At 46.5% G+C, this 24446-nt stretch overlaps 1 protein-coding gene across 2 annotated transcripts in view; it reads right to left on the bottom strand.

The window, feature by feature from the left end:
• Positions 1-2140: 2140 nt before the first annotated feature.
• Positions 2141-24446, bottom strand: part of MGMT (O-6-methylguanine-DNA methyltransferase) — a 303685-nt gene continuing 281379 nt past the window's right edge. For both annotated transcript variants that reach the window (XM_004050280.5, XM_063710582.1), the window contains exons 4-5: positions 10556-10695; positions 2141-2457 (exon numbers count right to left, since the gene is read on the bottom strand). In XM_004050280.5, the coding sequence (XP_004050328.2) occupies positions 2248-2457; positions 10556-10695 (350 nt within the window). In that variant the 3' untranslated portion in view covers positions 2141-2247. The remainder of the gene's footprint in view (positions 2458-10555; positions 10696-24446) is intronic.

Raw genomic sequence — 24446 nt, 5'->3', positions numbered from 1 at the left:
CCTGCTGCTGCGGCTGTCAGAGGGAACCTCGGGGCATCTATCAAGCCTGTTCTGACAGGGCCGCGGAAACCGTCGGAGAGGAAGCAGAACGTGGTTTTGTACTGCACCAAGGGCATGGCCCGAACAGGCCCACCTGTGCTCCCAGGCCACACGGATTTGCTGGCTCACCTTGGACGGCTTTGACGGGCGGGTCCCCTGCCACCAGGAGCTGACCTGGATTCTGGGGGCTCGGCCCTCGCTGGCTGCAGTCATGTGGCCCCAGGACCCTCCCTCAGAGCCTGTGCCTGATGAGAGACCTGGAGATCTCACTGGGAGGCTTCCGTTGTTCATGGGACCCAAACAGCGGAGGCAGCCTGCCTGCAGCGTGCATGCCTGCCAGTCCAGGTGTGGCTGCAGAGGGCGGCCTGTAGGGTCTCAGGGAGCACAGGGAGCCATCAGGGTGCCGCCCAGCCACCCTCCTTCAAATCCATCCTCCAGCAGGGAAAGTGGTGCTGGGGTCTCCACAGCACACCGCACGGCTCTGGTGCCCTCTGTTGGAAAGCACTCGCGGCTCGCACACCCGGGCCACCAGGCCCCAAGCTGCTGCCTTGGAGAGCCAGAAGCTTCTGTTCTGTTCATGCAGAGGGGAAAGCCGTGCCTGGTGACCAGCCATCACTGGGGAGGGGCATCATCTGTGGGGGACACAGGGCACCACCTTTGGGGCCGAGTGCACCCAGCTTTTCCCACTCACCTTCAGCAACGTCAAAAATGACCAGACAGCCTGCGAGTCCTGACGGTGACGCGGTGTGCAGCACCTGAGGCCTGCCAGGAGCAAGGAGGCCCAGGGCCTGTCCCACAAAACAGCACGTGTCTACGTGACCCGCTGTGTGACTTACCCTGCTTCAAAAATACCAAGAGTTAAGACAGTGGGGTAAGAGTCACATCACTTCATGTCATAGGAAAAACCGAGATTTTGGCTGATGCCAGAAAGGGATATAATAAATCATAAATCAGCGAAAAAAGTCTGAAATCGGTTTTCTTTTGTTGGTGTTAAGACAAAATGAAATAGAAGGCGGGTCCCAACCATACACATCGTGAGGCCACGTTTTCATCCAGGCCATGGTGACGTGTAGAACCATGCGAGCTTCCCTGCTGTGGTTCACACCATGGCAAGGAATGCTGGGTAAGAACATGGCGCTCTAGTGCACAGCTGGGTGCAGTTTATTTTCTCTATACATCATATGCTCTGTTTTATTTCTCCATATGCAGAGCTACAGGTTTCCCTTCCAGCTTTTGGATATAGTTAATTATACAGCTAGGATGACAACACAATAATGAAGTATCAGACAGCAGCGCACCGCCCATGCTGGAAACCCTGCCTGCTGCCATCAGTGACATGAGCTGGCCCCCCACAGTCGTGACCTTTGACTTCCAGGATCGACACTGGGGTGCTGGGGTCCTAACAGGCCCGTGGTTCCTGAGGGCCCTTTGGGGCAGCCCCTGAGATGAGAGGCCCCTGTCCCTTCCTACCTGCTGCCCAGAGCACACTAGGCCAGGGAGTATGGAGAGAGGGTGAGACTTGACTTCAGCTCTCAGAGAGGTGCAAGCTCCATCGAACCCGTGTCCAGAGAGCTGTCTGTCTTTCCAAATCTTGGCAAATGGTTATTTTCTACTCACCTGATACAGACCGTAAGTGGATGCATCTTGCATTAGCCTTTTTGGCAGGTAGGAAACAAAGCTAGAAAACCTCTGTAAGCATTGACTTCCATGGCCTGTTCCCCTTTCCTTCAGTGAGACCTGGGTGTGGGATGCTAGGAACTGTGAGTGGAGAATGCCATCACAGCCATGGACACAGCCAGGAAGGGAGGCATGGTGGGGATGGGGCAGGGCCAGCTTTCTAGTGTGGATGGCCTGGGACGGGCCTTAGCTGGCCCTGGACAGCGGCTATGGCAGCCGTCTGTGGCCTGAGGGTGCCAGACTGCCCCATCCTGGGCTGTGGCCCAACATGAGCCAGGCCTTCCTCACTCACTTGGCCTGTTTTAATGGACATGAAAAATAGAGCAAGGGCAGTGTTAGAGAAGGAAACAAATGTGTGCAGGACCGCAGGCGTCTGAACTTATCCTGCTGTAAAATATGGAAACAGAAAGGGCAGACACGCTTGTTCCCAGGACACTGCCACTTCCTTTAATACAGCGGTGCCTCCACGCCCCGCGTCTGATGCAGTGTTACACGTGTGTGTCGTTCAAACATCCATCCTACTGCACACACTCAGTTTCGGCCAGCAGGCGGGGAGCGCGAGGTAGCTCCCGCTCCCTTGAGCCAGGCCCCTGCCAGACCTGAGCTCCCTCCCAAGCCTGGCTTCCCCAACCGGTGGCCTTCATGGGCCAGAAGCCATTCCTTCACGGCCAGTCCTCCGGAGTAGTTGCCCACGGCTCCGCTGCTGCAGACCACTCTGTGGCACGGGATGAGGATGGGGACCTGGAAGACAGGGGGGCAGCCACCGTCAGTCAGGGATCTGGACAATGAGGTCTTCGGGGTCAAGGCCAAGGCCCTGACTGACAGGAGTCCTGTGCCCACCAAGCAGGGGCCCGCGCCAGGGGCAGGCTGTTCGCATGGGTGGGTGTCAGCTATGTCTCAGCATGGACTCCCCCTCCCCTGAGGCCCTTGAGTCCCTGGGGGTCTCGGCACGGGCTGGGGGAGGGACGAGTGTCCTGAGGTGACATGGGGCATCCTCAGAGAATTGCTTTAGGCCACGATTTGGGAGGAGAAAACTTAATTTCATCCGGTGAGTAATTTACAACGATCGCTTACAAAACTGAAAACTACGTTTCCGAGTTCTGGTGGTATGTGACGCTCTCAAACACTCCCCAGGTACCACGCAGGCATCACAGGACGCATCAGAGAAGACCGTACCTGCACGGGCCTCTCCAGCCCATGGCCGGCCAACTGTGGCTGTGGGCGCATGCAGCCCACCACCTGCTTTTGTAAATGAAGCTTTACTGGAACGCAGCCATGCCTTTTTCTCCATACTGGCTGTGGCTGCTTTGCCAAGCCTAACATATTTACTCTCTGGCCCTTGACAGGAGGACTTGGCCAACCCCTGCCTCACGCTGTGCCCAGGAGTGGGGATGTCTCTCTCCGTAGTCTTGAGGTGCCTGTAGGGGTCTGAGAAGCTCCCTGGTCACCCCCACTGGGGGCAGGGCACACTCAGCTCCTCCAATGGGTCCCAGCAGGGACCCAGACCCAGTACCCCTCCCTGCCCTCAGCCCTCCCACCGGCTGCTGCAGCCTCCCAACTCAGGAGCTCGGGGAGACAGAGCTGTCGTCCAGCCGTTCACCCGAGAGTGACGCTGAGCACACATCTGTCTTAAACTACCAGAGGGGCTTCAAAAAGCAAGCTTGCATCACAGGGAAAACCACCCCCACCCAACCAAAGAGGAAGCCGTGACTGTCACAACGGCTCCACCCAGGGACCCAAGGCAGCGACGGCTCTCAAGGTGCCATCTGCACATTCACTCAAACTCACCCACTGCTCAAAATGCTGCCATCCTCATCCTGCACATGAGGCCAGGGCTGGCACCACCTTGAAAGGGTGAGGGCGTGGCTCCAGAGAGCTCCAAGCTGCAGGTGGTGCCTCCCAGGTGACTCCCACGCCCCCAGGCACAGGGCTCTGGCAGCAGCATCCTGGGGCCTCGGGCAATGCCCAACCCATTATTCCCTAGCCTGGAGCCGGCACGATCCGGATCTGTGGCTGACCTAAACTCAGGATGCCCTGTGCTCATAGGGGCTGATCCAGAGTGAGGACCACAAACACGCAGCCATACACAGGCCCCGGATCCTGCCTACCAACTGCTTCTTTATGGCCAGTCCCACCAGGGGAAGGGAATCCCTGTTCCCTCCAGAGGGGCGGGCGCCTCCTTCAGTGCAGTCCTCAGGGAGACTCTGCCTTGGTCCTTTGGCGTTGCCCGAGCTGTGTAGACAGGAGGAGCTCCATGGGTCCACTGTCCGGCTGAAGCTCTGAGAGCCACCTGTGGTGGGTGGGGGCAGGTGCTGTGGCCCCTGCCTCTGGTTTCCATGCGGGTGCTGGCCTCCTCCACTCTCACACCCACAAGGGAGAATGAGTCACTGACCACCGACAAGGGAGGAAGAGAGGGGTATGCCCAGCTTAGCACTGTTAGGGCTCCTGCAGGTGACCTGCCTGCCCCAGGGTTTGGGGCGCCCTGATCTCTTCTGAGATGGTCAGCCCCTGCCTTGGCTGGGGAGGCCTGAGCTTAGCCAGAGGGGACAGTGATGGCGAATGTAATTCTTGTGGGAATTACTGGGAAGCCACCATGGCCATGCCACCGGCCCCCCAACCCCTGCCTTCAATCTTGCTTTTACCCTAATAAAGCTAAAATCTTGAGGTCTGCTATCCATTTCTCGGTTGGCTCAGAAAGGTGAAAGACAGGGCAGTAACATATGGGCATCTCTCTGGTTGTCCCCCTCTGCCTGGGCAGACAGGGATGGCCACACAGCCTGCATGGCCACCGCAGGGGACTCTGGGGGCTCTGGAGGCTCCAGGGCCATTTGCTTAAGCTTCCCAACAAGCGGTTACTGTGAAGAGCTGCTCCAGAATGGCTTCCCAGGAGCATGTGGGGAAGTCTTGCACAGATTTCTAAAGAAAGAATTGGCTGGAGAGCCTCCCAGGCAACAGCCTTCATCCCTAAGTAGCTCCTGGCGCCTGGGGAGCAGGTGTATGGGTGGGCAGCCACTAAGGGGCCAGGACATCTCGGGGGACGTGTGGGGGGACATGCCTCATCATCGTGCAAAGCATCACAGTGGCTGCTCGGTGAAGAAGGTAAACTGCCAATGAGCACGACCACAGGAGCCAGGGCAGGCTCCAGAACAATGGGGAAGGGCACCAAGCTCGCTCTGGAAGGTTCTCGGCTGGCACGACACGTGGAAGGCACATGGGAGATGCCTAACGATTGCTTACTGCCTGGCCCCCCTTCCTCCCTTCCTCCTGAGCTGGAGGGCAGCCCATTCATCCCCGCACCCTAGATGGCCCAGACACGGATGCTGCAGACCCAGGGCCTCTCCCCGGGCCCTCACACATGGCTGTCCTGCTCCCAGCGTCCTGCCCTGATGAGAACAAACAGCCATTCCTGCAGGATCCCAAGGTTGGGGCATGTCCAGGCTACCCCCGGGTATCACTCCGGGTACCCCGGGGTATCACTCCGACTCCACTCTTCTTTTTCTCTCCAGCTGAGCGTATCCCCAGCTCAACAGAGAAATGATTTCTGCCCCATGCCCAGCTTCCCCACGCTCCACCCTCCAAAGCCAGTGAACTGGACAAAGCAACCAGCTACTGGTCAGGTGAGCTTTTAGAGGAAGTAGCTGGGGGCATGTGCCCAGCGTCTCCAAGCTCTATTTCTTGGGCACCTCTGCTTCCTGGGGAGGTGATTCCTACTTTTGCATCCCCTGAGGCTTTTGGCGCAGGCAGCTTGTGTCACTGCCACACATGTACCTGCCACAGATTTCACCTGGTGGGTGTGGCCCTCTGTGGGGCCCAGCTACACACATCCCCGAGGGAGGCGGGGGAAGCCCCAGCCCCCCTTGGAAAAGGTGCTTAAAGCCCCTGGGAGCGGGTGTGCCCATGCCTGATGCTACTGCATCTTCCACCCCATCTATGGCCTCCATCACCCCCGCCAGGCCCCACCAGGCCTGTCTCAGCCTCCGGCCGAATGGAGTCTCGTGCCCAAGTTCATAAAGCTGTTAAGTGGCAAAAAGGGGGCTCTAACCACTCTCCTGCATGGCTCCACGCACAACACTTCTCCTCCTTGACGTGGACTGTTGAGGTGGGACCTTGTGGGGTGACAGCCGGTGCCAGCAGATGACATGGCTGCAAGGTGGGACTCTGGCTTCCGGCACATCACACAGCTCATCCTGATTTGACGATGAGTTTGGTAACGTGCACCAATGACTCAGTCTAAGAGGCTTCTGACGACTATGACATGGGAACATGCAGGTGGCGGAGGGCTGTTTTTAACGTTGAGTTTACTAGAGTGAGGTGTAGTAACTGCCAAGTTCTGGAACAGCTGAGAATCCCAGTCTTCCAGAAGGAGTCACAGGAAATCTCCAGGATGGAATATTTACCCTGATTGATGATTTTTATCAAATACAACAGTCCCATTAATAATTGCTGTGAGGGCATTATTAGATAATACACAATTCACGTTTTTGACTGATAAAGAGGTAGGCATTTAATTCAATCTAGTTTTATAAACATTTAGGCACCAATTCAATTTTCCTACCTAATAGCAGATTTCACAGCAGAGCTTTGGTTTTTCTTCTCTCCCTCTCAATGAGCTATGAAATTATAAAAATGAGTAAAATAAACATGTCTCCCTCTCCCTCTTCCTATACATCAATGCAGAGGCCAGGACAGACGGCACAGAATAACAATGACCCCGACAGCTGTGACCGGTCCTCACCTTAGCATGCTGTGATGGGGAAGAGGTGACTTACCAAATAGGCACTATTGTTACCGTTAGAAATAGGGAACGCTGCTTCTGTTTGTGTGAATTTTGGCGGCAGGTTTCAGACTATTAAGATAATGAAACCTGCTGAAATTTATTGGGGCCCTAAGGACATTTTCAAAGGATCCGTACCCTCTATGCCCTCTCCTTTAAAGCATGTGCTGCATAAAATGTAATTTTTATCAATAACCAAGAAGCTCATAATATCACAGCTGCATTGAAATCTTCATGCTGTGAAATCTAATTCATCCAATACGCGAATCCATCACTTATGCAGCCCCTTTCTCAAACGCTATAAAACTTCCAAACCCATAGATTTGTTTCCAACAAAAATAACATGAAGGGGCCTTTCAATCAATGATGGAATCCCTCTGATTCTGGTACCGGCTGAATATTTTTTCCAGCTTCGCCTTTGTTCTCCTGGGCAGCAGCCCACAAGGGAAAGAGCTTGTTTTCGCTCGCAGCCTCATCAATACCTAAATCCTGGTGAACAAGTGACACCGAGAAGCTGTAATCAATAGCTCCCTGTGCGTTTTTTTCTTCTGGTCAAATGGTTCAGCTCCACTGACAACCCTGACACTTAGAACACGATGCTAAGTCTTTATCAGCGGCCATCTGGGTGACGGGCAGAACAAGCCTCGGGGGGTCATTAACGCTCATGGCAATCCGTGAATAAACTAACTCCTCAGGAATGCATTTGTTTAGAAAAAGGTGGGGAGACTCTCTGTGCAATGTATCGATTGCCTTTGAACTGCATTTAGCAAATTCTGTCTGAGGATGAAGAGGAAGGGTGCTTTGTGGAGGGGTGGGTTGTGAGGAGTTTTCTCCTCAATATACTGGGAAACTGACCATCCTCTCCCGCTGAGTTGGGGAGACAGCCTTCCAGGAATGCTGACCAACCACCTTACACCGGCTGGTGAGTCCTTCCTGGAAGATTCTGGAGAAATCAAGCTCCTAGGATAGAGGAAAGCTCCGCATGGCAAAAGCCATCCCTTACTCCGGTTGGGGAAGAGAAACTCATGCCAACAGCAAATGCAGTAATATGAACCAGCACGTGCTCCTGTTTATTGCAAGCCACCTAAGGAATTAATGCACAATGAGCTTTACGATGTTTTCTAACATTCCAAGTCCATTTTTCACTCTCCTCCCTTAAATGCACAATCACTCTATTCAGCCTGAATATAAGGGATGTTTTCAATGAGCGAGTCTCAGCGACGCACCGTCTGGGCTGGAGTGGATGTGCGCAGCCTTCCGGCTGGGACACTGCTGTCAGCACCAAAGGGAAACATCCCTGAGGACACTGACAGCAGCAATGGCTCACTGCTGGCCAGCGCCCTTCCTCTCGCAAGTCCCTGGGTCACCTTTTCATCCTTCTAGCCCATTCTAATGAGGTTTCTAATGGGAACTTGGGAGGCTGTCAACCTGAACCATAGTAAACCACGTAGCTGAAGGCTTCTTGCAGGAATATCTCTGGCATATCTGTGCTATAATTTGAGGCGTCTGTGGGTACCGTAGCCGCAGGTCCTGCTGCAGCCCCCTCCTCAGGTTGAAGGTCACTGCACACGGTGGAGCCCACAGAAAGGCCACGGGAGGCCACCACCGCCTGGCTGCCCTCGGCACAGGAGGCATGTGGACGCCGAGAAGGGCGAGACTTGGTGCCTGTAGAACCCTCCTGCCTGATGCCGTGCTCACCTCCAGTCTTGGCTTTGCCATGGGACAGGGTGCCGATGTGTGGACTTTACAGACATCAGGGTTTTACACCCCATGTGATACTACTTTATACATTTCAGTGACTGAGGCCATACTGGAACAGAGACACTCATAGAGACTAATAGCAGGAGAAGAGAGTCACGCTGGTTTGCAGAACAATAAATGTCTCCGAATATCGCCACAAGCAGGATTGCTAACCAGCGACAGCATCTCCACTGCAGAGTGAGAAACTGCTGGCATCACGAAAGGCTGGTGGGGGAGGGTGTTGCCACGCTGCACATGTCAGTTAGTGGAGCTTGTCCTTACAGCAAAAGGGGAGCTGCACACACAAGGGAGCGAGCGGAGTCGGCGCCCGCTGACGGGACCACTCCCATCTTCACGTGTGTGCATGGAGGGAGCAGAATCCACCTCAGTGGGGAGAAGACAAGGACTTACTCTCCTCGGGGGGCACAAAGAGTAGACACTGCCTGAAACAGTTACTGCACTGATGCAGGAAGAGGACCCCCAAAACCCCATTCACATCCACAGTTCTCATGGGCCCTACACGGAGCCACAACACAACAGCATCTGAGCTACCTTTTCATCAGGTTGAACACCTCAAAATTGACTCACAACCGGGGAGAAGACAGCAGCCTTCCAGAGGGGCATGTAGGTTAAGTTTTATTGGGAAATGTCAAAAACCATCCTCAGAAATTTGATTCGGAAATATCCCCCAACGCGCCGTAAAAATCAGATCCCTATTGCGTGGTGAAGATGTTTTATGACAATGTAGCTGAAGACATTGCAATTAATGTGCAACAGGTGCAAGAGGAAGGGCCAACTGCGCCCACCAGCCACTGTCACCAAAACTGAGGACAGGAAGAGATGGAGGAGGTGGGGATGGTGGCTGTCCCTGTGGTATCTCACTCCTGGGATATTTGGGATATTTTAATAGGGTAGAAAGCTTGCCTAGATTAGGGTGTACATTACGACAATGCAATCCACTACAAACCTACCAGAGTTGCTTTTTAAGGACTAACAATGCAGTTTTGTGCAAAAGCCTACGTAACTGTCATCTCCTAGAAACGGAGGCTCTGCCCCCAGGCTGCTGCAGCGGGCAGCAGGAGCAGCAGGCTGTGGTGTGAACACGCCGGCCTCTCCCCTGTGAGCAGGGATGTAAGCAGTTTTGGAAATAGACAGTAAAGCCACAGCAATTTTTCAAAAAGCGAGGTCTATCTGATTTAGTAATTTCCCATCCCATGATGGAGTGATCATATTTGTGCTCCCTGATCAGATGGTATGCTTCCATCATGCTAGAAACTTTCATAGAGCTTTCAGGAGAAGACACTGCCAACGTGACCACACACCATCACTGGGTGAATATTCCAGGGGCACTCTCGAGGTTGTGTGGGTTCTCCCAACGGGCCACGCAGACGGGGCACCCTTTCTGCCCCCACACACACAGGCACGTGTGGCCTTGGCCGGGCGCACATGGCATGCTGTGACTTACCACCTCATGCCAGATGGCCTGCAGCCCAGCTGCCAGGCCTGGGTGCTGTGAGATGGGAGAGCAAGGGCACCCACGTGGCCCCCAGGCACCACAGGCCACGCTGCCCCACCCATGCTGTGTCCCGGTTGGGCCTTGTTCTCTGGGGAGCACGGCCTGAGGGTGCATAGCCTAGGAGCCTCGAGTTTAGTGAAATCTGACTGCAGACGCGTGGGAAGGACGAGGACACAGAAGGGCTCTGGGGAGGGCGCCATCCCTGGTGAGACACGAGGTGCGTGTGGTCTAGGTCCCTCGTCCCATGCTGCAAGGCCTCCTGCCTCGCTTGCTCACATGTGGTGCTTTAGCTCTTGGGACCCAGGGAGCCCTGGGCCTCAGGGGGAGTGCAGCCCACAGAGAGATGGGGTTGGATGTGCACCCTTGCTTGGCCATCCTGCTAGGATGCAGGCACCTCACAGGTAGACCTTTTTGTCTGTTTTGTTAGCTGCTGTACTCTGGGCACCTAGAAGAGTGTGAGCCATAAAACAGGCACCCAACACTTCCACTTCCTGAGTGAGTGGGTGGGGCCCCCTCTGCCCGCTTGCCACTCCTCCAGGCTCCCTCCTCTCCTGTTCACTGTGACAACCACGAGCTCATGCAGTGGAGATGTGCTCCCGGGGCGGGGGAGCTTCCAGGAGTGTAGTGCTGGGGTAGCCTCCTTGCCTCTTCTGGAGGCATCTGGCATAATGGTCCCCATCACAGATGTCGCCCCTCTGCCCACCCCAGCAGCACAGCCTGCCTTCCGAGGAAACACGTGGGATCAGATGACACCCTGCCACCTGCACGCACCCGCCACCCACAACCATGCCCGCGCCATGAGAACTCACAGGATTGCCTCTCATTGCTCCTCCCACTGCTCGCGCGGCTTTGGGGTTGCCTGCCAGGGCTGCTAATTGCTGGTAAGAAATCACTTCTCCAAATTTCACAACCTTCAGCAGCTTCCATAACACCTGTCTGGTGAACGACTCTGAAAGGAAGAAAGCAGGATGATGTTATTTGGACAAACGGCTTCAGCAGCTCTGATATAAATAGCCACTAGTCCCAAAACAGGAAACGCATCTACATAAATAGAGGTGTTATACTCAATTAAAACACGGCCTCCATGCACTGCTGCCACCATGTCACCAGGCAAGGAGACGCGAGCATGTGGCAGGCCACCATGCAGGCTGGCCCCTTGGAAGGCATCCTTGGAGCTGGCGCCGCAGGTTTGCAATTTCTTTCCACCTTCCCGTGTTCCGCGTGGGGTTGCATGTGCCACTCTTCTAGCGACTGGGTGTGTGTAAGTGAGCTCATGGCTCAATTAATACGCACAGAAGTCCCTGCCTGCCCGCCTACTTGGAAATCTTTTGTACTGCTGGTTAATTTCCAACTTCAACTGGGACAAAGAAGGCAAAAGCAGCCACAGGCCAGGCTGTGATATTATGCCGGCTGTCCACCTCCAGCCGTGTGCAGGATTCGCCCAGCTACTGCTCGGAGTGCCAAGCACCACAGTACACAGGGGCTGGCGGTGACCTTGGCTACAGGCATCTTTAGTGAATAGGGCTGCAAAAATAAAATGACTTGATTCCCATTTTAATTGACTAACCACATCCAACTGCATTTGTGCCGCATCCTGCTGCAGGAATGAGGAGGTGACTGCAGGAGAGCATTCTCTCCCTCTGCCTCCAGGTTTCAGAACTGTTACCTGGGAGTGGTGTCGGCGGGGGAGAAACTGGGGCACGCGAAGAAGGCCTGTCTGAATCAGTACCTATTGTCTTTCCAAGGGGGACATGCAGCTCAGGAGCACTGGAGACAGAGCCATGTCCTCCATCGCAGGGGCTCCAGCCCCTCCAGGGGCAGGACTTTCTGAATAGCAGCGACAAAGGCAAGGCTTCCGCGGGCAGGAACGATGTTCTGAGTGTGTCCACAAGAACACTAATTACACTTGGTGCCAAGCTGGCAAAGTGTGATTTGGTTCTTAAAGGAAACACACCCTTACATGTGTGTTAAATAATAAAAATCACTTCTTAACTGAAAGGAACGATAATCACTTCACTGGGAAAAAAATCTGTTTAGTCTTTATTATAACATTAAGCAAATTAAACATCAGCATAATCCAGGTGATACTAGAAAAGGGTCATCAAAGAAATTAACTTTGTTGTTCATTAATTTATATGGATTAGTAGAGGGCAAAAAGATAGCAAATGTGCTCTAGTTTTTTATGATATAATTTCAAACTGTACACCATTTGTGGCAGGAGGGTGACTTTGGGGTTAATCAGACTGATTTGTCCTTTTAATTGCTTTCTATTCAAAGAAAATTCATTAGATAATGTTCTCTTCAAAATTCATGAATCAATTTAACTGAAGAAACCACATTAACAGCTTTGGGTTCATTAGCACATGCAGTTGTATTACCGGCTGATGGCTGGGGGGGTGGTGGATTTCCCTGGGCAAACGCACTGTGTTTACTGTCATTTCTTCAGAAAACGTTTTGAAATCAAACTGTTAATCATTATTATGGTTGCTGCTGTTGTTATGCCTAACTTTAAAAAAAAGCAAAGCCAAGCAAGGTAGCCTGCTGTTGACTTGGAGGTAAAGAGATTTCGGGGACAGCTGTCTTCGAAAAGAAACAATGAAAGCAGCACGTCAATACCGCAAGAAGCAGAGGCCAATTTCCTGCCTTCCTCGGCGAACACAGAGTTGGTGGTTTTGTTTTCCGTGCTTTCCGTTAGGTGTTCTGGGAGAACGGCCTGGAACTTTACTAAACTTGTAGGAATGAAACGAGGGAGGTGTGTGCAAACCTAACCGGAGCACAGAGCAGTTCTGAGAAACAATGGCACGGTTCCAAGGGCCTCATCTGAGCGCCAGCCTTGAGTGCTGCTCTGACAAATTGCTGCCAAATTACGGAGCACCTTTCTTTCCAAGTGTAAAAGTATCGTATAATAAAACAATTATATGTCCATAGATGAGCACAGAGTTTATCAAACATGTTCAGCTTCACTGTCAGTTTCTCATGGGAAACCATTTCTTAACTGGTCCGTACCAGGCAACATATGAGGAAGTATAGCTCAAACAATGTAGTATTTAGCAATCAGGCACTTGATTTTACAAATGTATCTGAAAACTCTGTTTCACCCTGCAGCGAACGAATGCAGTAATTAGTTGAAGCAGCTCTCAAAGAGCACAGTGCTTCGAACCCTAGCCTGTGCAGAATCACATGGCTGAATGACACCCATTCTTGAAGAAGGGCAATCCTTGCTGTTAAGCATCATATTCTGTAATCGAGTGAAATCCACTCATAGACATTAACTCATGTGGAAAATAGAAGTTCTTGAGGTTGAGGTGACCACATCAGTCCTCAGTAGCTGGAACAATCACTTCAGGTGGCCCAAAGGCGCAACCATTAAAACAGCAGCCTTCTGGTCCAGGCGCGGTGGCTCACGCCTGTAATCCCAGCACTTTGGGAGGCCGAGGCGGGCGGATCATGAGGTCATGAGTTCAAGACCATCCTGGTCAATATGGTGAAACCCCATCTCTACTAAAAATAAAAAAATTAGCCAGGCGTGGTGGTGCTCGTCTGCAGTCCCAGCTACTCGGGAGGGTGAGGCAGAAGAATCACTTGAACTCGGGAGGCAGAGGTTGCAGTGATCTGAGATTGTGCCACTGCGCTCCAGCCTGGGCGACAGAGCGAGACTCCGTCTCAAAAAACAAAACAAAGAAAACCCCAGCAGCCTTCTCTCTTTCACCATGGGCCTCCCCAGAGGGCAGCCCCGAGACCTTGGGGCTCTGTGACGCGGCCTCCGAACGCCACATTCTGGATGTTCCTCTCTTACCCCTCCACTTCCCTTGTTTCCTTCCCAAACTCGCCCTTCCTCCTGCCTGTCCTGTGGTGCTGGGTACCTTGGGCTGGGCTTCCGTGGCTGGGGTCAAGGGAGAGGACCTGCATCTTGGAGTCTCTGCATCTGAAGGACCTGGCTATTTTCATTTCGGCTTGGGCAGCTATTTAAATGTGTGCACCGTAACTGCCTCACCCAGAGAAGACTGTTTTCTAAACCCTCTGCCTGCATTATGCATCCTCCGCCAAGGGTCTGGATGCCCTTTTCTGATGCTGGTCACGGGAGAAATCGTTTTGTGTCACAGACACTGGGTTTTTATGCAAGGTGTTTTCATGCCACGCCATGGAGTGGAGCTCAAGGCTCTGAGCAGGCCTGACACCTGAACCTGGACCAACTCAGCCAAACCCAGCTCCAATAAGGAAGACAACACACACCAGAGCACGGCAGGAGGACACAGACCGGGACCAGCCTGGCTCTGCCACCGCTGAGCTCAGACTCATCACTTCCTTATCCTGGGTGTCCATCTCTCCTCGGTGACAATCTGCTAAGAGCCACCTCAGCAAACACACCTGTGCGTCCACTGCACACAGCCAGGCTCAGAGCACAGTCAACAGCAGAGCTGGCCAGGCAGCTGGCCCTCTCTGAGATCAGGGCTCAGACAAGCACTGAGGGTCTCTTTCCTGGGAGGCAGGCCATTGTGCTTCCAAGTTCTTGAGGTGGAGTCTCCTTTCCCTCAACCATCACAGCTCCGTGGGTGGTGACCTGTCAAGGTCCGTGTGGCTTCCTGGGGGGAAGGGGCATCCTTCAGCAGCCCAGGCTTTGGGACTTTTCCTTAGCCAGGCTGCAGCTAGCAGGGGCATACTCAGGCCCATACACACAGGTGTAGCATGCCGGGCCATGCTTGCGGAGCATCTCAGTAGCTGTGCTGTGGCCATGGCCAACAAAGAGCAACAGAGAGCAAGAAAGAGCAGGGCCTCAGCTCCTGCAGGACATCCCTGTGCAGCAGCCACTGGCCTGGAAGGGGAATCCCCAGGAGCTGGTGTCCCTGGCACAAGTCACAGCTATTTGACCTAATGCTCCCTGGCCATCAAAAGCAGCCAGAATAAACTAACCTGAAACACAAATGGAGGGAAAGGGGGATTCTGGTTCCAGGTAAAATGAAGCAAGCACTCTATACTTGTTTCTTCTACTGAATGTCTTTATAAAACCTGGGCAGAAGGCACAGAGCAGCTACATGAGGGCTGAGAAGAGTCAGTAGTAGTTGGCAGCCTTGGAAAGAAGATAAGAATTTCAAGTACCATGGAAAAAATGAATGGGCTTCCTGGGTTATCCCTCTGTTGTCCTCAGCCCGAACTTACTACAGCCTGAGCCCTGGAGGCAAAGCCTGGCACAGCTGGGGAGCCCCCTAGGGGCTCTAATCCACTTTGAGGAAGGAAAAGCATCACCTGCTGCTAGGGTTTCAATGTGTTCCTGTGTTGGAAACAACTGCCACTGTGACAGTGTTAAGACGTGATTAGGTCATGAGGGCCCCTCCCTCAGGAATGGATGAATGCTGTTACTGCTGGAATCGGTTACTGAGGGACTCTGGCCCCTTTTCTCCTGTCTGGCATGCTTCCTCGCCATGGAATGCCTTCCACCACGGGGTGGCCCTCGGCAGATGCCGGCGTCATGCTCTTGGACTTCTCAGCCTCCAGAACTGTGAGCCCAATAAATTCCTATTCTTTATCAATTACCTAGATGGCAGTGTTGTTATAGCAGCAGAAAATGGGCTGAGACAATTATGTTCAGGGCGAGTGAGGAATCATCCCTTTTTGGTGTTATCTCTGAGCTCTTGAACCTCAGCTCCTCCCTAAGCAATCCTGTGGTGTGGGGGACAACAGGGGCCACAGGAGCCCAAACCAGTGAGGGGGAGATGGTCCCTTTCTGATGGGAAGAGGTGTGGTCCCCCTAAGAGGTGGGCGAAATGTCTTTGCTCTTTACCTCTGTCTTCCTGATGCTTGGACCCAGATTGAGGTTTAGTAATAGGAAGAGTTTAGCGGAGTGGGGTAAAGCCCCAGCTGTCTGTCCAGGGGACTGAGGAGGGAGCCCTGAGAACTAAAAAGTGCCAAAAAGATTGTGGAGGAAAAGGAGTTCATGGAAGCAAACCAAAAAGCTGTTGATAGATTTCTGGACTCACCTGTTCGGGTGAGCTGTCTACTTCCCCGCCTATGCACATGTGTATCTGACCCTAAACCACAGACTTTGAGAACTGCTGTAAGAATTCGGCACTGCCAGTTCCCAAACTGGCTGGTGAGTGGTGCACAAAAGAACTGATCTTAAGAGGACGGAAAAGGGTTTGAAAATTGAACAAATATTGAAGGCTGGTCAGAACTTATGAACTAACTAAATCCAACCAGGTTGACTGCCTCCTAAAACAAAAATATCAACATTATCTGTAGGATTTATATAAAACCCAGAGTCTCATAATATTCAAAATGATCAGGATACAATCCAAAATTACCAAGCATGCAAATAATCAGAAAAATAAACTCACCAGGGAAAAAAATCAACTCATGCCAAGGCTGAGATGACCCAAAAGTTGAAATCATCTGACAAAAAGTTTAAGAGATCTGTTATAAAAATGCTGCAAGGGAAGACACTCTTGAAACAAATGAAAAAACACAAATAGAAGCTATCAAGAATAATAAAGTAGAAAATTTAGTGTTGAAAAATACAATAACCAAAATTAAAAACTGTACTGCATAGGATCAATAGTAGAATGGAGATGCCGAGAAAAGAGTCAATAAAAGTGAAGCCAAGTTAACAAAAAATCATCCAAACAACAGAAAGAAAAGTATTTAAAATAGACAAAAAGAGAACACGTGAGACAAGGTCAACAGATCTATTTATGTCACTGGAGTTACAGAAAAAGAGGAAAAAGAGTGTAGTACGGGAAAAAATTCAAAGAAATGATAGCTAAAATTTTGTCAAATTTGGCAAAAGATACACAACTGTAGATTTAAGAAGCCCAAAAAACTGCAAACAGGACACATTCAAAGAAATCCATTCCCAGATAAATCATGATCAAACTGCTGAAAGCTTCAGAGAAAGTCTTGAAAGCCACTAGAAACAAACAATGCATTATGTACAAGGAAACAGTCATTTGAATGACTGTGGAATTCTCATCAGAAACTACTGAGTCCAGAGGAAGTAAAACAGCACTTTTGAAGTGCTGAAACAAAGAAAAAAACTTGACAACTCAGGATTCTATATCCGATGTTTAAGAATCCTTCAGGAATGAAGTTAGAGTTAGAGACATTTGCTGATAAAAAGGAAAATCTAAGGTAATTCATTGCCAGTAGATCTGATGTTTAGAATGGCTAAAGGAAATTCTTTAGAAAAAAGGGAAATGATGGTTATAGTTATCCATATACTTACTCTAAAGAAGCTTGGAACATCAGGAATGCAGGCAGAGTAAGAAAAATGTAAGTATATGGAAAACTATTACAGGCTATTTTCCTCAAGTTTTTCAAGATATGTTTATTAGCCAAAAGCAAAAATTATGACATATGAGATGAGATTTTCAATTTATGTAAACATAATGCATGATATTATAACATAATGGGAGAGCTAAAAGGATCTATACAGTCATAAGATTTCTATATTCCACTTAAAAAGGTAAAACAGTGATTCTACTTAGACTGTGAAAGAAAGTATTATAATCCCTAAAACAGTCACTAGAAAAACTATATGAAGAGATATAGTAAAAAACACAACAAATAAAACAAAATACTAAAACAAGTTAAAAATAGCCCAAAAGAAGGAAGAAAAAGGAAAAAAAGAGGGCACAAACAATAAAATGTTAGACCTAAATTCAAACATTAATAATTACATTAAATGTAAATGATCTAACCATGCCAAGGAAAAGATAGAGACTGTCACAATAGATTTTTAAAAACATGCACAAGAAAATGCTGTCATAAAGAATTCACTTCAAATGATACCTGTAGGTAGGTTAAAAGTAAACGGATAGAAAAAGATATACCATGCAAACACAAATGTAAAAAAAAATTAATACAAGACAAAGCAGACTTAAGAACAAATAAAATTCCCAGAGGGTAAAAGGAATATTACATAGTGAGAGGGTCAATTCACAAAAACAAATCATCAATTCTAAATGTATATGTGTCTAACAACAGATTTCAAAACTCACGAAAAAATTCAAGTAAAATTAGAGAAATCTAGAACTATATGTGGAGACCTAAACACCTCTTTCTCAATAATCAATAGAACTAGGTGACAGAAAATCAGCAAAGATACACAAATAAAAAATATTATCAACCGATTGGATTTAATGGATATTTACAGAACATTCCACCCAATAACAGTAGAATCTATACTCTTTTCAAGTGTGCATAAAACATTGACAAAGATATGCCCTTTTCTTCTGGGCCATAAACCTTAACACATGCAAAATGACTGCAATCATATAAGTTACATCCTCTGACCATAATGGAATTAGACTAGAAATCGACAAAAACCATAATAGAAAATTCTCCAAACATTTGAACAGTAAACATATCACTTCTAAATAATCAATAGGTCAAAGAGAAAGTCTGAAGGAAAATTAAAAGAGTATACTGAACAGAATGAAACTGAAAATAAAGCATATTAAAATTTATGGGACAAAGCTAAAACAATATTTAGAGGAAAATTTATAGTATTAAGTGTCTATATTAAAAAAGAAAGGTCTCAATAATCTAAACTTCCAACTTAAGAAACCAGAAAAAGAAGGGAAAAATAAACTCAAAACAACCAGAAAGGAAATAATAAAGGCAAAGGCGAAAATCAACAAAATTGAAAACAGACAAATGATAAGAGTAAAATCCAAGAAATTAAAAATGAGTTCCATGAAATGATCAATAAAATTTATAAATCTCTAAAAGACTGACAGAAAAGAAGAAACAAATAATTAACATCAGGAATAAAAGAGAAGATATTGCTACAGATCCCACAGATATTAAAGAGATAATAAGGTATTCCTACAAATAACTGTGTACTAAAATCCAACAACTGCGAATAGACCAATGCATCAAAAACTACAAACTACCAAACTTATCCAAGATGAAACTGAATACTCCTATAATTATTAAAGAAGTTGAATTCACAGCTTACAATCTTCTGAAAAAGAAACCTCTAGGGCCAAGATGGTTTTACCAGTGAATTCTATAAAATGTTTTAAAAATAAGATTGATTTGACATAATTTTTTCCAGAGAAAGGAACATTTTCTAAAGTGTTTTATGAGACCAGCATTACTCCACCATCAAAACCAGAAAAAGTCAGAAACCAAAAGAGTACAGTTCAGTATCTCTTATGAACACAGGGTAAAAATCCTCAACAAAATATTGGCAAATCAAATCCAGCAATACATAAAAAGAACAAGACATCAAAATTAAGTGGGGTTTGTCCAAGGAAAGCAAGGCTGATTCAATATTTGAAAATAAATCTACATTATGAAACTACAGTAATCAAGACAGGTGGCATTGGTAAAAGAACAGACACAAAGGTCAATGAAGCAGGTACACACAGATATACAGTCATTCCTTGGTATCCATTGGGTATTGGTTCCAGGACCCTTCTAGAATACCAAAATCCATGGATGCTTAAGTTCCTGATATGAAATGGCATAGTATTTGCATATAACCCTTGCACATCCTCCTGTAGACTTTAAATCATCTCTAGATTACTTAGGATATCTAGAACAATGTAAATGCTATGTAAATAGCTGTTATACGGTATTGTTGAGAGGATAATGACAAGGAGAAAAAGTCTGTACACTTTCAGTAAAGATGCAACCATTCTTTCCTTGTTGTTGAACATTTTTTTATCTGCAGTTGGTTGAATACATGGATGTAGAACCCATAAATACAAGGGCCAAATTTAGACTTTGACAAAGATCTTTGACAAAAAAAGCAAAAGCAATTCAATGGAGAAAGGATAGTCTTTTAAACAAATGGCCCTGGAACAATTAGACATCACATGAAAAAGAAGTGAATCTAGATACAGACTTTATACCTCTCTCAAAAATGAACTCAAAATGGATCATGGACCTAAATCTAAAAGGGAAAATCATAAACTTTCAGAATATAACACAGGAGAAAATCTAAGCAACCTTAGGTTGGGAGAAGAGTTTTTAGATACAACATGATTCATGAAAGAAAAAAATGAATAAGCTGGACTTTATTAAAATTAAAAACTTCTTTACTACAAAAGATGCTGAGACTCTGAAAATGAGAGGCAGACTAGGAGAAGATATATGTAAGACACATATCTGAAAAAAGACCTGCATCTAAAATACATTATAAAAAGACTCTTAAAATTCAACAAGAAAAAAGTCAAACAACCCAATTAAAAAATGGGCAAGTCTTAACAGACACTTCACCAAAGAATATATATAGGTGACAAATAAGCACAAAGAAAGATATTTAACATAATTTGTCTTTAGGAACTGCAAACTAAAATAATGAATATGATTACAATGGCTTTTAGAATGGCTAAAAATCCAAACACTGACAGTACCAAAAACTGCTGGCAAGGATGTGGAGCAAAAAGGATGCTTAATCATTGCTGATGGGAATGCAAAATGGTAAAGCCACTTTGGAAGACTGTTTTGCAATTTCTTTCAAAGACAGAGTCTTACCATGTGATCTGGCAATTGCACACCTAGGTATTTACTCTACTGATTTGAAAACTGACATCCTCATAAAAACCTGCCTGTGAATGTCTATAGCGGCTTTATTGACACTGCCAAAAGTTGTAAGTGACCAAAATGTTGTTCGATAGGTGAACGGATAAAACAACTATGGTACATCCATACAGTGGAATATTATTCAGTGAAAAAAATGAGCTATGAAGAAGACACGGAGAAAACTAAATGTATACTGCTAAGCAAAGGAAGCCGGCCGAAAAGGCTACATACTGTATGGTCCCAACTAGATGACATTCTGGAAGAAGCAAAACTATATAGACAGAAAAAAGATAAGTGGTTGCTAGGGCACTTGCAGAAGGAGTGGGGGACTGAATAGGTGGAGCACAGGGGGATTTTTAGGGTGTAAAATTATTCTGTATGTTACTGTAATGGTGAAAACATGATATCATACATCTATCAAAGGCCATAGAAGCTTACAGCACAAAGAGTGAATCTAAGCAATGTATGTAAATTAACAACAACAAAACATTTAGGAGATCAGGGGATCCTGGGAAGAAACACAGACTGTGACAAGAGAATCTGACTGTATTATAAACTTATAAAACGTCCTCACTGAATGGGGGAGGAGAGCTGATTTCTCCAAAAGTAACTTGAAAGTGAGTGGAGTCTGTAAGACTAAAGGCAAAAGGAACTGCACATAAATACTGAACTCTAGTCGATGAAGTTGTTTCCCATGAGCACAGGTGTTAAACTCTCTGATACTATTCTATATGTATACTGGGCTTGAATAATTAAGTAAATGGATGGCAGAAAGTGTGAGCCAGGTTTCTCATTGTGAGTGGGATTTTACAGATAAGTAAGGAGAGGAGGGGCTAGAAGAATCCATGTGGTAATGGATTAGAGTTGCAGATATCAGTAGGAACTAATGTTTAGCTTAATATAGACACAGATAATTGCATACAGAAATGTTTACAATATATATCTGTCCATGGGTTAGTACACACAAAGCTACTTCTGTGGTCTGTCAACTGAGAAGACTTAGAAACAACACCACCCCCGTAGCAAGGAGTAAACCTAGTGCCCAGTCCATGGTTTCTCATGCATTTTATAATAAAAGACACCAGACTCCTTCAAGAACTGGCCTTTTCCTCCCTAGGACTGGGACAGGAAATACACAAGATGAGCCTTGATAATCTTGCAGTATCAGAAAGTCAGGACACACTCCAAAACGAAATGAAGCAAAAGAACAAAGACAAACATTCCAGACAAACCACAATGAGGAGAGTATGACAAAAGGACACAGGAGCAAACTGCACAATCTCCCAAATGGCCCAAACTGGAATAATCTCAGCAACAAAATAAAGTAGTATTGGAAGACAACCCAAAATATCAATATCCCTGAGTCCATACTAACATAAAAAAATGACTGAATACAGATATAGGTGAGGGAGAAGAACTCTCCCATGCAGAAGCATTCCCAGTAACTTATGTAGATACTCTGTCTTCAAGAAGCGTAACTCCCCATTCCTAAGTGTGTTAAGTACAGCGACTTCTTCAGGACGAGTGCAGTATGCAGGGGAGATGGGGGAAGAGTAACTTTATCATGGAGTCACCTGACAAACACCACTACCCAGCCAGGTAATCAAAGTTGACATCAACAATGATAAATGACACTGATAGCATGACTCCTTGATACGATCTCAGGAAAATGACAGCTTACCTATGTGGTTTTTCTCCTCACACACTATAACTCCAGTCAAATCATGAGAAAAGCATAAAACATTCCAAAAGAGGAACATTCTACAAAATAGTTAATCAGTACTCCTTAACACTGTCTAGGCCATCTAAAACTAAGGACCTGTCACAGCCAAGAGGGGCCAAAGGAGCTAGGAATGCAGTATCCAAGGCAGGATCCTGGAATGGAAGAAGGGCAGTAGGTAAAAACTAAGAAAACTTCAAGATCATAGGACGTTAGTTAATATTAAGGTACCAACACTGGTTCATGAATCATAACACATGTACTGTACTAATGTAAGATGTCAAGTGTAAATGTCATCATAATAAGAATCAGTGGTATAATTTGGGAAAATAGGTGTACAGTATCAGAGAACCCTACTGATTTTTCAATTTTTCTGTAAATCCGAAACTATTCTAAAAACAAAGGCTATTAAAAATGAACAATAGCTATCATATTAATATCCTAGAAAAACACATAATCTATATCAAGTCAGAAAAAATATTTAATACAATTTAACACCTATTCATGATAAAAGCTCTCAGCAACCTAAGAACAGAAGGTAACATCCTCAATCTGACAACTGTATCTGCAAAAAACCCACAGTTAACATCATACCTAACTGTGCAAAAAAAGCAAGATGAGGAAATAGAAGACAATTGTTTTAGAAAATGAGAAACAAACTCTCCCTATCTGCAGACAACATAATTGTCTATGGGAAAATACCCAGGAAATAATAGAAAAGTCTTAGAATAAGTGAGTTTAGCAAAGTCACTAAATACAAGGTCACTAAATAAAAATCAATCACCTTTCTATATACCACTGATAATGGCTCCAACCAAATAAAATACTTAGATGTAAATCTAACAATTTGTATATAGGCTCTTTGTTGAAAATTACAAAATGCTGAAAAAGTAATCACAAGAATGTCTGAATAACTGAGGAGACATATCATGTTCATGGAAATCTCAATATCATAAAATTTGAATTCTAACAAACTGACCTATAGGTTTATTATCATTCCAATAAAAAAACCCTAGAAGAATTTATTGCAGATAGACATGTTGACTCTAAAATTTAGATGAAAGGGCAAAGGATTGAGACTAGCCAACATATTTTACAAGAGACAAAAAAGGTTAGAGAAATCACACTGACAGGTTTCAAGACTTACTATACACAATAATAATTATGTATTTGCAAAGGGATACATACCCAGCTTGTTGGAGTATTGATGGAGTTACTGGATGGAGTTAACGGAATAGAAGAGAGATTTCCAAAATAGACCTACTGAAGCACGACCAAATGTTTATTGACAAATGTGCAAAGGGATTTCAATGAAGAAAGCATATTATTTTCAAAAAGAGGTGCTGGAAAATTGGATATCCATAGGCAAATAGTAAAACGTGATATAAATCTCATGACTTACTTAAACAAATTAACTCAAAATATATCATAGATTTAAATGTAAAACATTAAACTGAAAAAAAAAAAAAGAAAATATATGACAAATCTTCATGACCTGGGGTTAGGCAAACAGTTGTTAGATATGTCCTTCAAATCATGATAAAAAAAAGAGAGAGATAAATTGAACTTCATTAAAAAGGGAAAAAAACTGGTTTGTGAAAAAGTTTGGTCTATGAAAGTCAGGTGTTTCTTTTTTTTTTTTTTTTTTTTTTGAGACAGAGTCTCGCTCTGTCCCCTAGGCTGGAGCAAAATGGTGCGATCTCGGCTCACTGCAAGCTCTGCCTCCCGGGTTCACGCCATTCTCCTGCCTCAGCCTCCTGAGTAGCTGGGACTACGGGCGCCTGCCACCATGCCTGGCTAATTTTTTTTGTATTTTTTTAGTAGAGACAGGGTTTCACTGTGTTAGCCAGGATGCACTCGATCTCCTGACCTCATGATCTGCCCGCCTTGGCCTCCCAAAGTGCTGGGATTACAGGCATGAGCTTCCGCACCCGGCTGAAAGTCAATGTTAAGAGAATAAAAGACTAGCTACTACTAGCTAGGAGAAAATATTTGGAAATAAGAAATCCAACAAGAGTCCTATCCTATCCAGAATATATAAAGATTTTTCCAAACTCAACAGTTCCAAACTGAAACTCAACAAACCACCTAACTTAAAAAAAAAGGCAGAAGACTTGAATTGACACTTCCCCAAAGAGGATATAAGGAGGGGTCAATAACCACAAAAGAAGATGTTCAACATAACTGGCCATCGGGGAAACGCAAATGAAAACAATGAGATATCATTACATATCTATTAGAATGGCCAAAATAAAAAACAGATCAGTGGAGATATACCCACACGGTAGCGTACACTCAGCAAGAAAAATGAGTAAGCTGTAGATACATGCAACAACTTGGATGAATCTCAAAGGCATTAACCTGAGTGAAAAAAGCCAGGCTCCAAAGGTTAAATACTGTCTGATTCCATTTATAAGACATTCTCAAAAACACAAAGCCACAAACACAAAGAC

Source organism: Gorilla gorilla, chromosome 8 (assembly GCF_029281585.2).
Source record: "Gorilla gorilla gorilla isolate KB3781 chromosome 8, NHGRI_mGorGor1-v2.1_pri, whole genome shotgun sequence".
NCBI classification, from domain to species: Eukaryota; Metazoa; Chordata; class Mammalia; order Primates; family Hominidae; genus Gorilla; species Gorilla gorilla.
This window is presented reverse-complemented; position numbering and strand designations above follow the sequence as displayed.